Raw genomic sequence first — 15,702 nt, 5'->3', positions numbered from 1 at the left:
TTATTAACATGCACATCGTGTTGCATTGCTGAGAGCTGCTCTGTGGCAGCTGCAGCCACCACCGAAATGATGACTGAAACCTCAAAACCAGAGGAACCGCATTTTCTTTTTGCCTCCCTTCAGCATATTAAATTGCAAATGTGCTTGGATTTCACAACTTTATGCCCAATTCCCACCAGCTTTTACTTGAATGTAAATTCAACTATGATTATCTTACATGAAGTTGTTGCCTTTTAAATGGGTTCCCCACAGCATAATGTAATGCAGCTAAACCCTGCCTCAGATAGAACTGGAAGAAAACTAGAAATAGTGTGACTGCTGTGCAATAATAATACATACAGGTCAGTAGAGTATCAAATATCAGAATCGTCTTCATTGGCCATGTATACCCCTTAGTACCTTTGAGTATAAGCAGGTGTGGTGCTTCCCGTTCGCCACGCTACCGATGATGAAATGGGGAGTGGGGTGATAAATATTTTCGTTATTCGCCACTCCGGCAAAGGGCCAACTCGTCTGTCAAAAATTGCCCCGGCAAAAACATCTAAAGTCAAGGCTAAAGTACAAATGTCTATGTGCAGGTCATTTGGGGGCCTTGACAAAATAGTGCCAAAGGGCCCGTATTTTTGGTGCATGACAATGAAGTTGAGTTATGCTTTTGCTTCCCCCACCCCCCCCTCAATTTTAAGCTTGTAAGTTACCTAGGACTATGTGCTTAAAATGCATCTTATGTCAATATTTTATGTTCCTCAATCAGCGCATGAAGTGCGGTTACCGAAAGGTGACCCCTTCCTCAGCTTTTACATGATTCGCTAGGTCTGGGGGGCCGGCGTCTTGCGGCTATTAATAATGGTGAGTGATGCCAATCATGGGGTTTCCATCCAAATGACAACACACTTTTGGAGGCAATTTAAAGGAGCAAAGTGAGGTGAGTATGTGATACTGGATTTAAGGTTTTTTTTGGGGGGGGGGGTGAGTGAAATACTAATATGTGGAACTTGGGGTGGGTGGGGGGCTTTGAAACGTCACTGCTGTGTCATGCCATTATGATTGACAGCTCACACCGACTCAGCCTCGTCACCCGCCCACCCTCCTCAGTCCCTCCCTCCCTCCTTGCTTTCTTCCTCTCCTACCCCCTCCTACTCCCACCTCCCCCTCCGGGCGTCAGTGACGTGCACTTCGAGAGCGGGACCTGCCCTCCCGTCGCCATTTTTTCGTCTCGTACTGGCACCCGTCGGCGACCGCGTCGAGCGCGAAGAAGAGCAAAGTAGTGCAGAAATACGTCCCCGTGGAATACTAGCGACGCGCGCGCCACCACTCCGGTGTCACGTGATGACATGCACGCGCACGTGCCGAGCCGCTGTTGTGAAATCGTCTGTGGTGTGAAGACGACGTGTGGCGGGCCGCCATTTTTCTGCTCCGCCGCCTCCAAAGTCCGCTCCGACTCGAGACGGGGGCTTCGAGTAGGCCTTTCCGCGACGCGTGTGTCGAGGAGCTTCTGCTAAGTCATTTTTTCCCAGCGGCGACGTTCAGCCGACATGAGGAATTATCAGAGGAACAACTGAGGCCACTTCTCCAACCCCCTCCTCCTGTTCTCAGAACCGACACTGACCGAAGGAGATAAATTACCAGACGAGAATCTTCCGGTGTCTTCTCGGAAGGAGGAAGCAAAAGGGGAATCTTCATTCATTGTTTTTTGGTTTGGTTTGGTGTTAGTTTTTTGTTGTTTTTGTCTTTCTTGACCAATTTGACCGAGCCTGCTAACTACAGGAACCACAGCATGGTCCAAAGTTGGCTCGGACCAGCCTGTTTGTGAGCTCGTCTGGTACGCTAGTTTGCTGCTGGTGGTAAGGGGCAGGGGGGTTTCTCTGAAGAGCGACACCGTCCATAGGTGGAGGCTCGAACCACCTGCCCTGCAACCTCCCAATTTGCAGTGATCTTCCATCTTCCTACCGAGCCCAGTTTGTTGCTTTCTCGCGTGGAGACTGAATTTAACTTATTTTTAGACAGAGATGTCCACTGCTCGCTTTGACTCATCTGATCGTTCAGCCTGGTATTTTGGACCCGTGTCCCGCCAAGAGGCACAGAATAGGTTACAAGGACAAAGGCATGGCATGTTCCTGGTCCGAGACTCGTCCACCTGTCCTGGGGACTATGTGCTGTCGGTTTCTGAGAACTCCAAAGTGTCTCACTATATCATCAACTCTTTGCCCAGCAAGAGGTTTAAGATCGGAGACCAGGAGTTTGAGCACCTGGCCGCCCTCTTGGAGTTCTACAAAATCCACTACCTGGATACGACCACGCTGATCGAACCAGCTCCCAGGTAGGACAGTCACAAAATACATGCTGCCATGTAAGATTGCCTGCAGATCCATTTTATCTGGGTTGGCTATTTTTATCAGAAGTAACCTACTTTCACTTAGGCTGCAGACTGTTATGTCATGAAGGATCAAGACAGATCTGAAAGTGCTGCACATGGCTGCACTATAACTACACATGTGGTGCTCCAAGATGAATGGAAATCCAATAATTTAATTGGACCGTTTAACCTGTCACGGTTTTTCATTAAAGCCCGAAATGTTTGTGATCGATCATGCCTCAAAAGCTTGCGATTGCCGTCACTTGTGTGCCATCAGGATGCTGAGTGGGACCAGAGCAACGATTGGAAAAACTCGCTATCAAAGGGTTAACGAGTACATGTGGCTTGTTTTCACTATCCTTAACATCCCATCAAAATAAACCTTTGAAATGAAGCGCGGGTCATTTTTTTTGGGCCACATGAGCCAATTGTCACAAACTCGTATAGCTAGTCGTGGCAAATGAAGCACATTCAAACGTGGAGCAAACCTTACTTCGGAGAACTGCTTTTGGCGAGAAGTTCCTGTTTTCGTGTTATCATTATTTTAAATTTCCTCTTTGTCTTACCACTGATAACATTATCTCGAGCCTTACAATTTGAACAACACGTCGCTCCCACCTTGTCAAGTTCTGAGGTTCCAAATCAGCATGAATCAAAAATTGGATTGCAATAAATGGTTTAAGTCCAAGACATGTTTTGAAGTACTTTTGAAAGCCGATCCAAATTTTAGTCACAATATGTCGCTGGGAATGGACTTTCATCGTAACCCAAGGACCCCTTGGCATCGTGGTCGTCAAGTCTGGGCAATATGGCCCCAAATTCATATGGTACACATTAATTCCCTTCACACTAAATAGTACATATCGCAATGAAAAAGTTGCAATGTATAAGCATGTCAATTACGTGTAAACAATATGAAGCAAAAATGATTTTATAAAGACGTGAAACAAACAACTGTAATGTTCCTACTTCATTTCGAAAAACGGTCCGTCAGCAAACGAAAAGTGCCTCCTTTAGCTCAGGATGTGCCATGCCCCAAAGCCGTTTCCGATCATCTTTCACTCATTTGTCCTCAAACTCCAATTTTGTTGCCGTTATGGATAATTGTCGAAATCCTTGACTTTGCCAATTCTTCGTCTCGGCTGAGCTTTTGTCTGGGAGATTCCCTTTTTTCTCTCCAAAGTGAGAGACAATTTCAGCCTTCGCAGGCAGCGAGATTTGCTTCTGTTTACCAGACATGTTTCCAGAGGATCGCGCCGTGCCTCTGGAAGTCCAACAATGTACAGGTCGACCAGTAGCGTGGCTAAGCAACGGTGGGGGATCCCTCGCTGTTCATAACCAAGGTGTTGGCGGCATTTAGTTTTCCCCGCTTCGTTATAACGAAGACACGCGTTCTCTCGAGACACGCATTCAATGTCCCTGCTAATTGATTCACAACACTGCATTTTCTCTGAGCTTAACTCATTCACTCCCAAAGACGTTTTTAAACGTCTTGTCAGACATGGTCTAGAATTGGCTGGTACTGAATGAGTTAACCGTTAGCAGGGATGCTACGTCTCTTCTTGCTTGGTGTGTCGTCTGATTAGCCAGCTACAGCTCATAGCTGTAGCAAGTTAGCTTAGTGGCTAGCATTCCATCTGTCGTTCCTGAGCAGCATCGAAGACTTATTTTTTTTACGTATGACAATACCCAAATACGTTTTTCAGCATTATACCCGACGTTGCAATCAGCCCAAGTAGTTGTCAACATTTTGAATGCACTCAACGCCTTTGTCTCATCATCTCCCAAGGTACCCAAGCACAGTGAGCGGTCCGATCCAGCCCTTTGGCGGCCAAGAAGACAACGTGGAGTATGTTCGGACTCTATATGAATTTACTGGCAGCGACGCCGAGGACCTTCCATTCAAGAAGGGCGAGATTCTCATCATCCTCGAGAAGCCTGAGGAGCAGTGGTGGAGCGCCAAGAGCAAAGACGGTCGCGTCGGCATGATCCCCGTTCCCTACGTGGAGAAATTGGTACGACCCTCGCCCCACCCGGGCCAGCCGACCATGGGCTCCCGCAATTCCAACAGCTACGGCATCCCCGAGCCTTCGCATACCCTCGTCCACGCCTACGCCCAGCCCCAGACCCCGTCGCCACTGCCTCCGGGCACTCCCGGAGCCGTCAACATGCCGCTGTCGTCCTTGCAGAATGGACCCGTCATGGCCAAAGCCATCCAGAAGCGAGTGCCCTGCGCCTATGACAAGATGGCTCTTGCTTTGGAGGTAAGAGAGAAAATCATTTCCGTGTGTGGTGAATAGAGATGAAACGTGACGGAAATTTCCAATGAACGGTTATAGTGACCCACGCTGTCACAGCTCTTACAGTATCGCGAAAACAAAAGTAAGAAAATCAAGTCAAAAGACGTCATTGGTAGTCATGAGCGCTGTTGTGTTTCACAGGAAAGGGTTCGTCACTTTCAGAGCGGCTTCCACTGCTGCTTACATGTCGAAACGTGTTATATGATGCATAATGTGCACAGATCGCATGCATGGGGGGGCTCCAAGGCGCTTGGTTTCATTCTGTTCGCCGACACGTGGAGGCTTCCTACCTTTGCTGGCATCCATGTCAACGTTAATCCTACGTCGGAGGATATTGGACATAAAACTGAACGATGCGATTAACCCTACCTGTAAATAGAAAGTCATGGCGAGGGATAAATTGGAATTTGGATGACGAGAGTTTGTGGATTTGTTTTGTGTCGCGTTCAAGGAGCCACAGTTGAAACTTAATAACTTGCTAATTACACAAATAAACATAGCCCTGGGCCTCGTGAGTCAGTGAAGGTTGGCTATGTACTTAAGTGTGCGTTTGTTTTAGGAGGCCTTAGTTAAAACAAAAAATACATTCCTGTTTCCTAGCTTTAGGGAAACATCTTTGTTTTTCTTGCACTACTTTTCAACAAACAAAACGAGTGCAAAATGAAACTTCATGAATGAATGGATGATCATATTGTTTAAAGGATTCTTAAAAATAACATTTACACAACAATTAGGAACTTACCAAGGGCTACCTGAGTAATTATGCTCGTATCTTGCGTGTCAATTAGGCAGCTTAGAGAAGATTTAACCATGCGTTCGCCACCTGGTGGGCGGTCGGCTGCCGGTTGAGTACGTACTCGATTAGATGCTGTGATAGATTTGGGCCGGACAAGAATTGGCGGTGACTCGAACTGGCAAATTGGATTCAAGTGAAAATGACACCTGGCATATTGTCGCTTGTACTCGTGAGACGTCGCTTCGGAGAGACTATAATGATGGTGGCGGCTTTACAATGGTGAAGGAAATTAAGTGTACAAGGCCTCAATGGTTGAAATTTGGATGAAAACCTTCCGGTACAAAAAATGATCAATCCTATCAATACCTCTGAAGACAAAATCATGAGCTTGAAGTTGCAAGTTCAATGATCACCATTCTCGTCATTTCCTTGTGCCGTGACAGACTTGTAAGAGGCGTTGTCCTTGAAATGTCATTCAAGGCAAAGTTTCCAAATGGCGTGCCTCCGTAATCCTGCGAAAGACCATCTGGTGCTACCAGAGCGGGGTCGCTTTGGTGTCACGAACGCATCTTGAGCGGCAGCCCGCCGTCAACTCCGTAAAACCGATTCGCTCTTCACAAAGTCTGTTTTGATTGGTTCGAACTCACGCGGTCACACGGCTGACAACATTCAAGATGTATTTTTTTTATTTTGATTTTTCTTTTTTTAACAGTAGCACTAGATCGCAGAAGACATTTCCCATCATGTTGCGGGTGGTCGTTTATCCTCCTTTAACTGCCCCCTCCCGTCTCTCTCCTCAGGTGGGCGACTTAGTCAAGGTGACGCGGATGAACATCAACGGTCAGTGGGAGGGTGAGGTGAACGGACGTAGGGGGCTCTTCCCATTCACCCACGTGAAAATCCTAGACCCCCAGAACCCGGATGAGAGTGACTGACTGACCTAAGAGTCGAGCTCCTGGCCTGGGCTGAGCTGTATGTGAGTCCCCCCCCCCCCCCCCCCCCGTCTACCACCCACTAGTGTCACCGTGTGGTTTTCCTGCTTGGAGCTGGATCATGAAAACTACCCCCTGGGCCCCCCTCCTCTTTTTCACTTTTTGCCACTGCTGTTGCCAACTGCTGCAAGGCTTTGACTGTTTCCATCCTCGGATCCATCCAATCTCACCTCCCTGACGAGCAGTGTTCGTACACCGGGTCCCATTTCATTTCTCCACCTCCAGTGTATATTTAGCACATGACATGTTTTGAATGTGTGTTTGTTGTGATTTATTTGTACAAAATGCGGGGGGGGGGGGGCAGTGAAGCAATGGAATCTTTTCTTGACGCAATTTGAGTCCTTCTTAACCTTAATTAAGCACCCACACGGCTGCCTAAAGAGTTCATGTGTATCCATTGCTAATCCCAATCGACGTCAATTTGTATCACTTGCGCCACCTGGGCAACACTTCAGTCTCATTTGTGATGGACATGATGTATGTTGGCGGGGGTCTCTTGGCTTGTCTCCGAGCGCACGTTTTATGCGTTCGGGGTGAGCCCCGCAAGCTAACGCCGCCGAGCTTTGTGACTGGGGAACCGCCCCAAACCAAACTTTGCTCATAATATATAACAAACATCAGCTTGCTGTGTCATATTTTGTCATGAATTGAATACGGCCTTCAGAGGACTAGAAACTAAAACGTTTCCCCTCCCCCTCCACTATTTCAAGTGTGACATGATGTGGAGGTGCAGGTGAGAAACAGACACCCCCCCCCCCCCAAGTTTCTGTAAGAGCCCATAAATGCCTTGTTTCTGTGAGAGCATGATAAATGCCTCAATTGTTGCATTCAGTGTTTTTGTTGTTGTTTTTTAATGTTACACCTCCTGGTCTAGGATTTTAATTAGCTGTTTTTTTTTGTTTTTTTTAATCGTGGGCCTGCGCAGCATTTGATCTCTTTATGCAAGCTGCCTCATGTCAGTTTTGTTCATTCTATTTTAACTGGAGGAGGTCCCGCACACTTGGCATATCTGCTGTAAAAATAATGATGACCTGCCTTTTTGTCAGCTTCCCCCCCAAAATCTTTTTTTTTTTGTGAGATGAGTTGCTGTGACTGATTGAGTGATGCTGTTAAATAAAAGGGAAACAAGGAGACGCTTGTGGCCACATGCCGCTTTGTGTCGGTTATATCTTCACTGTTATTTTATTTTTTTTCCTTTTACAGCCTCGCGGCGTTCACACTTGATCAAGTCTACGAATTAAGCAATACAACCCGATTGTCAATGACCCTCCCCGAGGTGAACCTCTCGTGCTTCTGAGCTGTTTTTAATGGCATTAACAGTATTACTGTGTCCCCAGACTCCTAGGAACGCCTGTGTTTTACTTAAGGATTAAGAATTGTGCCTTTTATTTTCTTCAACCATTGACACGTGTTAATATTTCCCATGGTTAACACCTGTGCCGGTATTGACCCTTTATGTACAGAACAAATAAATAAAATTGACATCTACTACTTGCAGCTTTTGGTGTGTTCTTCGGAGCGCAACATGGCCAATTGTGCACGAATACATGACAGTTCCACTTTTTTTTTTGTAGCTGTGCCCCGGAGAAAGGAAGCAATTAATGAATTTTAATAAGGTGCTAATAAAAGAAAGTCAGCTGACCCAGACATGCCAGATGGGAAACTTTTCAAGGGCAGTGTCGCACGCACGTTTGGAGGTTTTTTTTCCTTTTCTTCCCCCCCCCCCTCCCCCCATCACCTCTAACCAACAGGAATGGCTCTCAAAACTTCAGCACAGTGGCATGACGATGCCTTTGAGGGAAAGCCGGGATGGGAGTGTCTAGTTTGTACTAAACACGAGCTATTCCTGGACTATTGTGTTGAAAACAATTTGCGTGGTCCGAACATTGTCACCCAACTAATATCTGATTGTACAATGCACAATTTAGGTTTGAACTGGGTCCTGTGTCTCAAAGTTTCAGGGTAAAGCAACTGGAATAACATTCAGTCAGGAATTATATCTTGTTGATTGTTCACTGCTGACTGACACCTGTTCTTTGAGATCAATCTCAAAGAAAGGGGACAGAAGCTCTAATGTGCCATCAAATCGATATAGCGCCATTCAGTGATTGGTTGTTTCTGCGGTCACGTGACCCCACTTTGATTCAAGCAAATCTGACCTCTCCTCGGGGTACTTTGTGAGTGAGTACAGTGCAGTCGATGCAAGCCATTAAGCACTGCACCCTTTTCCCATCCCTCTCATTTAGCTAGTTTGTCATCAATTATGACGCTATATCCGAACACGCTAGCATGGTTTCAGTGCTTTTGTGGGTTTTCTTTGTGCTGCAGCTCACGCCCACATTCCAAAAACATCCCTGTTTGGTTCACTGAACAATGAATTGTCAATAGGTGTGAACGTAAGTTGAGCTGATTGTCCACTTTTCCTGGCCTAAAAACACCCATTACAGGGCAAACATTCATAGCTTTAAAAAAAGCCCAATACAGGACAAATTTATTGCAAATAAATGTGAAAGAAAAGCTTGAACCCGTTTTTAGTTTATCCAAACTTACCTTGTTGCTGCTTGGGTGAAAGATAACGGGCGTGTGTCTGGTTGTGTTCATGAGCTTCGATGTTCACGCTTTCTCTTGTCACCTGTGTTACGATTTGATGATAAAACAAGTACCGCAACAAAAATGGAATGTTTGAGAAACACGTACATGATTTGTGCCTGAGTAAAAAAACAGCTGCGGATATGAATAGGTAGCTGTCACATGCCCCTTATAGCAATGCTAAGCTAGCGTCCATGCTTTCCTTAACCTCTTATGTTCCAGTTGCCCCTGCTAACATGGCCGCCACTCTAGTCGACTGTAGGTGTATAGACTGTATCTATGACAAGGAAAGCGGCTCAAGGTGGAAACATGTCTGTTGATGGCACCACAGCACGTTTACTGGCGCTGTGATGAATTGCGGCCAATTCTGGAACAAACAGGCTTTGAAAGGACTATTTTGACTGGATGACCGTTATTTTGTTTCCACTGAAGCTTTGAGATAATTGTTTCTTTTTTACAGTACGTAGAATGGTCTTAACATTTAACTCATTCTCTCAGCTTGTTTTAGCTCCTATTCTTTGAGCTCTGGGGTCACTAACTTGGTTGCCAGTGGGCCTCAGGGTTAGCTAGCTGGGTTAGCTAGCCCAACCCCCCCCCACCCTCCAAAATGAAAGACACCGCTGTAGAAAAGAGATAATGGACTCCACAGGATGAGATATGAGCTAATGCACCTTTCACTGTTTGTTAAAACCTTTTGCTGAAGATAGATGTCACTTGGCTATTGTTCTGCCGGGAGGTTCCTAAATGTCCCAGATACATGTGATGTAAAATATTTACGGTCCAGATGCTTGTGCCTTCTGCCGTGAGAAACTGCCAGACTGCCAGTGCTCAATCTGTCTGACACTTATTCATCTTACAGACGCTGCGAGAATATGTCAGCTGCTAGTATTTTAAATGCAGCTCATCATGCCGCACGTCGTGTTCCTGTGACATTTAGCAACATGTCGTTACATGTTACACAACCGATAACTGTATGCCATTGGCATTCACTTTGTGTTTGAACAGTAACAGGCATATCAGAATGGGACAAGACGGCACCTTCTTATCGAATGGTAGATACAATTATTATTTTTATAGCTCCCGCATGAAGTGGCAAGGCCAGCCTAAGAATGATTGTGTTTAGAAAAACCGCAAAGCCAACGCTGTCGAATACTGGTGGCCTCACGTCTGTCCGAATGCTACCTGAAATGAAATTTCATGTGCAGTGTTCGCAATGATGATGTATGTGGATGGCAATAAAAGCGATGATCATGATTTTTATCTTCACTCACAAAATCCCCAACCCCCGCCCCTCCCTCATTGTAACTACTCAAAAGCCTGGGACGAGAAAGGGTGCTCCTGGACGGAGCACTTGGCACCTCATTCACACGAAAGAGTATGTCAGTCAGACAATAAGCACAAAGACCTCATTGGAAACGTTTCCATGGTTTGAAACGTTTTGAGTTTTTTTTCCCAACAGTTGATTGAAAGGATTCAATATTTTATGAGTGCTCAGGAAGGATTGCAGGCATGTTGAAACATTGCACCTCTGCTTTAACCAACCAAACATGTGAAGGTGGAATCCAGAATGTTCGCGCCCGGGGGCGACTTCAACTGCAGCTCCGTGTAAAAGCTAATGATCACATTCTGCTTTGACACTTCAGCATCTTCCCAAGGAAGATTTCATGATGCTTGATGTCACCGCTGAAGTCAATGGCTTTTGATTGTGCCCCACCCCTGAATGCCCCCCCCCCCCAAAAAAACATGGCGTTTTTCTTGAGAGCATAAATTCACGATCTGTACAAAAGTATTGGGCCACCTATCAATGAAAACTCCTAGGAATTTTGAAACAACCAATTCTGTATTCATGGAGTAGTTTAGTCATCTGAGAAGAATTTGTATTTATGTACAGGAGATGTATGAGTGCCACTGTGGAATGTAATTGTTTTTTTTCTGTTCAATGTGTGCCCTGCAGTTAGCTGGCAACCAGTTCAGGGTGTACCCTGCCTGTTGAACTCATGTGGGATAGGCTCCAGCTAAGTTCAGCTTACTATATATAAATATATTTTAGTAAGGCGTTTCTAGCGGAACAAAACAACGATGTATTGTCAGGCATTTTTTTGCCGAAAAAACAACCATGTATAGTAAGGAATTTTTTGCCGAAAAAAAAAACGACCATGTATAATAAGGCATATTTAGCTGAAAAAAAAACGACCTTGTACAGTAAGGCGTTTTTAGCCGAAAAAAACCCCTTACCATGTCACTATGACTATGTATATATAGTAAGGTGTTTTTAGCTGGACCAAACACTTGACCAAAAAAAACGACCATGTATAGTAAGGCGTTTTTGGCCCCCAAAAAACATCCATGTATAGTAAGGCGTTTTTAGCTGGAAAAAACGTCCATGTATAGTAAGCCGTTTCTAGCCAAAAAAAAACGACCATGTATAGTAAGGCGTTTGTAGCTGAAAAAAACGTCCATGTATAGTAAGGTGTTTTTAGCCCCCAAAAAACATCCATGTATAGTAAGGCGTTTTTAGCTGAAAAAAACGACCATGTATAGTAAGCCGTTTTTAGCCGGAAAAAAAACGACCATGTATAGTAAGGCGTTTTTAGCCGAAAAAAACCCAACCATGTATACTAAGGCATTTTTGGGCCGAAAAAAAACGCGACTATGCACAGTAAGGCGTTTTTTGCCGAAAAAAACGACCATGTATAGTAAGGCATTTTTTGCCGAAAAAAAACAACCAGGTATAGTAAGGCGTTTTTAGCCGAAAAAAAACAACCATGTATAGTAAGGCTTTTTTTTGCCGAAAAAACCCAACCGGGTATAGTAAGGCGTTTTTTGCTGAAAAAACCGACCATGTATAGTAAGGCTTTTTTTGCCGAAAAAAAACAACCAGGTATAGTAAGGCGTTTTTTGCCGAAAAAAAAGACCAGGTGTAGTAAGGCGTTTTTTGCAGAAAAAAAAAGACCATGTATATGTAGTAAGGCGTTTTTTGGCCGAAAAAAACGACCATGTATAGTAAGGCGTTTTTTTTGCTAAAAAAAAACGACCATGTATAGTAAGGATTTTTTTTGCCGAAAAAAAACAACCAGGTATAGTAAGGCGTTTTTTGCCGAAAAAAACAACCATGTATAAGTAAGGCTTTTTTTTGCCGAAAAAAAACAACCAGGTATAGTAAGGCGTTTTTTGACGAAAAAAAAGACCATGTATAGTAAGGCGTTTTTTGGCCGAAAAAAATGACCATGTATAGTAAGGCGTTTTTTTTTCTGAAAAAAACGACCATGTATAGTAAGGCTTTTTTTTGCAAAAAAAAAACCAACCAGGTATAGTAAGGCGTTTTTTGCCGAAAAAAACGACCATGTATAGTAAGGCTTTTTTTGCTGAAAAAAATCAACCATGTACAGTAAGGCTTTTTTTTGCAAAAAAACAACAACCAGGTATAGTAAGGCGTTTTTTTGCCGAAAAAAACGACCATGTATAGTAAGGCGTTTTTTGCCGAAAAAAAGACCATGTATAGTAAGGCGTTTTTTGGCCAAAAAAAACGACCATGTATAGTAAGGCGTTTTTTTTTGCTGAAAAAAAACGACCATGTATAGTAAGGCTTTTTTTTGCCGAAAAAACACCACCAGGTATAGTAAGGCGTTTTTTGCCGAAAAAAACAACCAGGTATAGTAAGGCGTTTTTTGCCGAAAAAAAGACCATGTATAGTAAGGCTTTTTTTGCCGAAAAAAACCAACCAGGTATAGTAAGGCGTTTTTTGCCGAAAAAACCGACCATGTATAGTAAGTCGTTTGTAGCTGAAAAAAATGTCCATGTATAGTAAGGCGTTTTTAGCCCCCCAAAAACATGGATAGTAAAGCGTTTTTAGCTGAAAAAAACGACCATGTATAGTCAGGCGTTTTTTGACGAAAAAAACGACCATGGTCAGTAAGGCGTTTTTTGACGAAAAAAATAACGTCCATGTATAGTCAGGCGTTTTTAGCCCGAAAAAAACGTCCATGTATAGTAAGGCGTTTTTAGCCGGAAAAAAACAACCATGTATATAGTAAGGCGTTTTTAGCTGGAAAAAACGTCCATGTATAGTCAGGCATTTTTAGCCGAAAAAAACGACCGTGTATAGTAAGGCATTTTTTGCCAAAAAAAAACGCTCATGTATAGTCAGGTGTTTTTGCCGAAAAAACCGACCATGTATAGTAAGGCGTTTTTTGCCGAAAAAAAACGTCCATGTATCGTCAGGCGTTTTTGGCCGAAAAAAAACGACCATGTACAGTAAGGTGTTTTTAGCCCGAAAAAAACATCCATGTAATGTAAGGCGTTTTTAGCTGGAAAAAACGTCCATGTATAGTAAGGCGTTTTTAGCTGAAAAAAACAACCATGTATAGTGAGGTGTTTTTTGCCAAAAAAATGACCATGTATAGTAAGGCGTTTTAACTGACAAAAACGACCATGTACAGTAAGGTGTTTTTAGCCCGAAAAAAACATCCATGTATTGTAAGGCATTTTTAGCCGAAAAAAACGACCATGTATAGTAAGGCGTTTTTTGCCCGACAAATACATCCATGTATAGTAATGCGTTTTTAGCTGAAAAAAACGACCGTCTATAGAAAGGTGTTTTTTTGCCGAAAAAAACGACCATGTATAGTAAGGCGTTTTTGGCCGAAAAAACCCAACCATGTATAGTAAGGTGTTTTTAGCCCGAAAAAAAACGTCCATGTATAGTAAGGCATTTTTAGCTGAAAAAACCAACAATGTATAGTAAGGTGTTTTTAGCCGGAAAAAAACGTCCATGTATAGTAAGGCGTTTTTAGCGGAAAAAACCAACCATGTATAGTAAGGCGTTTTTTGCCGAAAAAAAAACGTCCATGTATCGTCAGGCGTTTTTGGCGGAAAAAAACGACCATGTATAGTAAGGCGTTTTTAGCTGGAAAAAACGTCCATGTATAGTAAGGCATTTTTAGCCGAAAAAAATGACTATGTATAGTAAGGTGTTTTAGCTGGAAAAAAACGTCCATATATAGTAAGGTGTTTTTAGCCCGAAAAAAAAACAACCATGTATAGTAAGGCGTTTTATGGCCGAAAAAAACGTCCATGTATAGTAAGGCATTTTTAGCTGAAAAAACCAACCATGTATAGTAAGGTGTTTTTAGCCGAAAAAAAACGTCCATGTATAGTAAGGCGTTTTTAGCTGAAAAAACCAACCATGTATAGTAAGGCATTTTTTGCCGAAAAAAAAACGTCCATGTATTGTCAGGCGTTTTTGGCGGAAAAAAACGACCATGTATAGTAAGGCGTTTTTAGCTGGAAAAAACGTCCATGTATAGTAAGGCATTTTTAGCCGAAAAAAATGACTATGTATAGTAAGGTGTTTTAGCTGGAAAAAACGTCCATATATAGTAAGGTGTTTTTAGCCCGAAAAAAAACAACCATGTATAGTAAGGCGTTTTATGGCCGAAAAAAACATCCATGTATAGTAAGGCGTTTTTGGCCGAAAAAAAACAACTATGTATAGCAAGGTGTTTTTAGCTCGAAAAAAAAAACGTCCATGTAAGCCGTTTTTGGCCGGAAAAAACGTCCATGTATAGTAAGGCGTTTTTAGCCGAAAAAACCCCAACCATGTATAGTAAGGCATTTTTGGCTGAAAAAAACGACCATGTATAGAAAGGCATTTTTAGGCCGAAATGAAACGACCCCCCCCCTCACATGCCCCCCCAAAAAATTGACCAGCCGGTACATCCTCTCACCCCAGCGTGGGATCCTTTGGAACTAGCCATTCTTTCCCTGTGCAAAATGTACTTCACACACAACCGCTCAACCACAAGGTTGTCGGTCTTCCCATTAATACGTGCAGGAATTCTCTTTGTAATCTTCTTAAGTTTTGTCCACTAATTTTTATTTATTTTCTACACTCGCAATCTCTCCAGGACGAGAGCCTCTGGACTTCCAAATCGCAGATGAATATGAAAGACCAATGTTTATCACATGGCCTCCACACTCGAGTAATCCATAACTGGTCGGTCATATGGCCATCTTTCTTTGACACGATGTGCAAAAGAATTTGCTAAACGTCCACTAGATGGGGACAAAAGACACGAAATACACACGATGTTTTCTTCTCCACGTGTTCAATTCACATTCAGTATTAATGTTTCTTTATGACGTGTAGAAATTAAGACAATCGAAAAACATGAAACGAGTTTCGCTGCATGCGACTCGTGATTGTATAATTGTAGGGAAAAAAAACAAGGCTCACTTGCGTTTGGTTTCGTGGAGATCTCACATTTTACGTTGAAGCTCACACACTGAGAAAAAGGAAGAAAAACACGTGGATCTGAATTCGCACATGCATAATGTACGGTCGTGCTTCTCTCACCATTGCAAATGACTGTACATTGATTTGTAAAATGTGCACACTTTGAACAGATAGTCGCTTAAAATGTCTGCCTGTAATAAGAGTCTGGCTGTACCACTTCATCTTTATGCTGAACACAGCGTTCCTGTAATTCCGATTTTGTTTATGACACAACAAACACATCACGAGTCTCGGTATCGACGGCAGGATCATTCGTTTGGCCAAAAGGATGAACATTTGACATATTTGACATGGCCAATATCCTTTTTCCAATTTGATGCTCCGTGTTTGCTGTCTATTTCTTATCAAGCTGATTAATTGGTTTCGCTCGGCCCACAGCAGCTCTGCCAACGATGATGATGATGACATGCTCGCATGTGAATGATTTTGGTGTC

General features: G+C 43.4%; 1 protein-coding gene across 1 annotated transcript; it reads left to right on the top strand.

Moving 5' to 3' along the window:
- The first annotated feature begins 1,151 nt into the window (after nucleotides 1–1,151).
- On the top strand, nucleotides 1,152–7,875 carry crkl (v-crk avian sarcoma virus CT10 oncogene homolog-like). Its single transcript, XM_052051263.1, has 3 exons — nucleotides 1,152–2,320; nucleotides 4,146–4,620; nucleotides 6,193–7,875. The coding sequence occupies exons 1-3, from the start codon at nucleotides 2,010–2,012 to the stop codon at nucleotides 6,325–6,327; spliced, it is 921 nt and encodes a 306-aa protein (XP_051907223.1). The 5' UTR covers nucleotides 1,152–2,009; the 3' UTR covers nucleotides 6,328–7,875.
- Nucleotides 7,876–15,702: the final 7,827 nt, after the last annotated feature.

The sequence above is a fragment of the Hippocampus zosterae genome, chromosome 18 (genome assembly GCF_025434085.1).
Source record: "Hippocampus zosterae strain Florida chromosome 18, ASM2543408v3, whole genome shotgun sequence".
In the NCBI taxonomy this organism is placed as follows: domain Eukaryota; kingdom Metazoa; phylum Chordata; class Actinopteri; order Syngnathiformes; family Syngnathidae; genus Hippocampus; species Hippocampus zosterae.
This window is presented reverse-complemented; position numbering and strand designations above follow the sequence as displayed.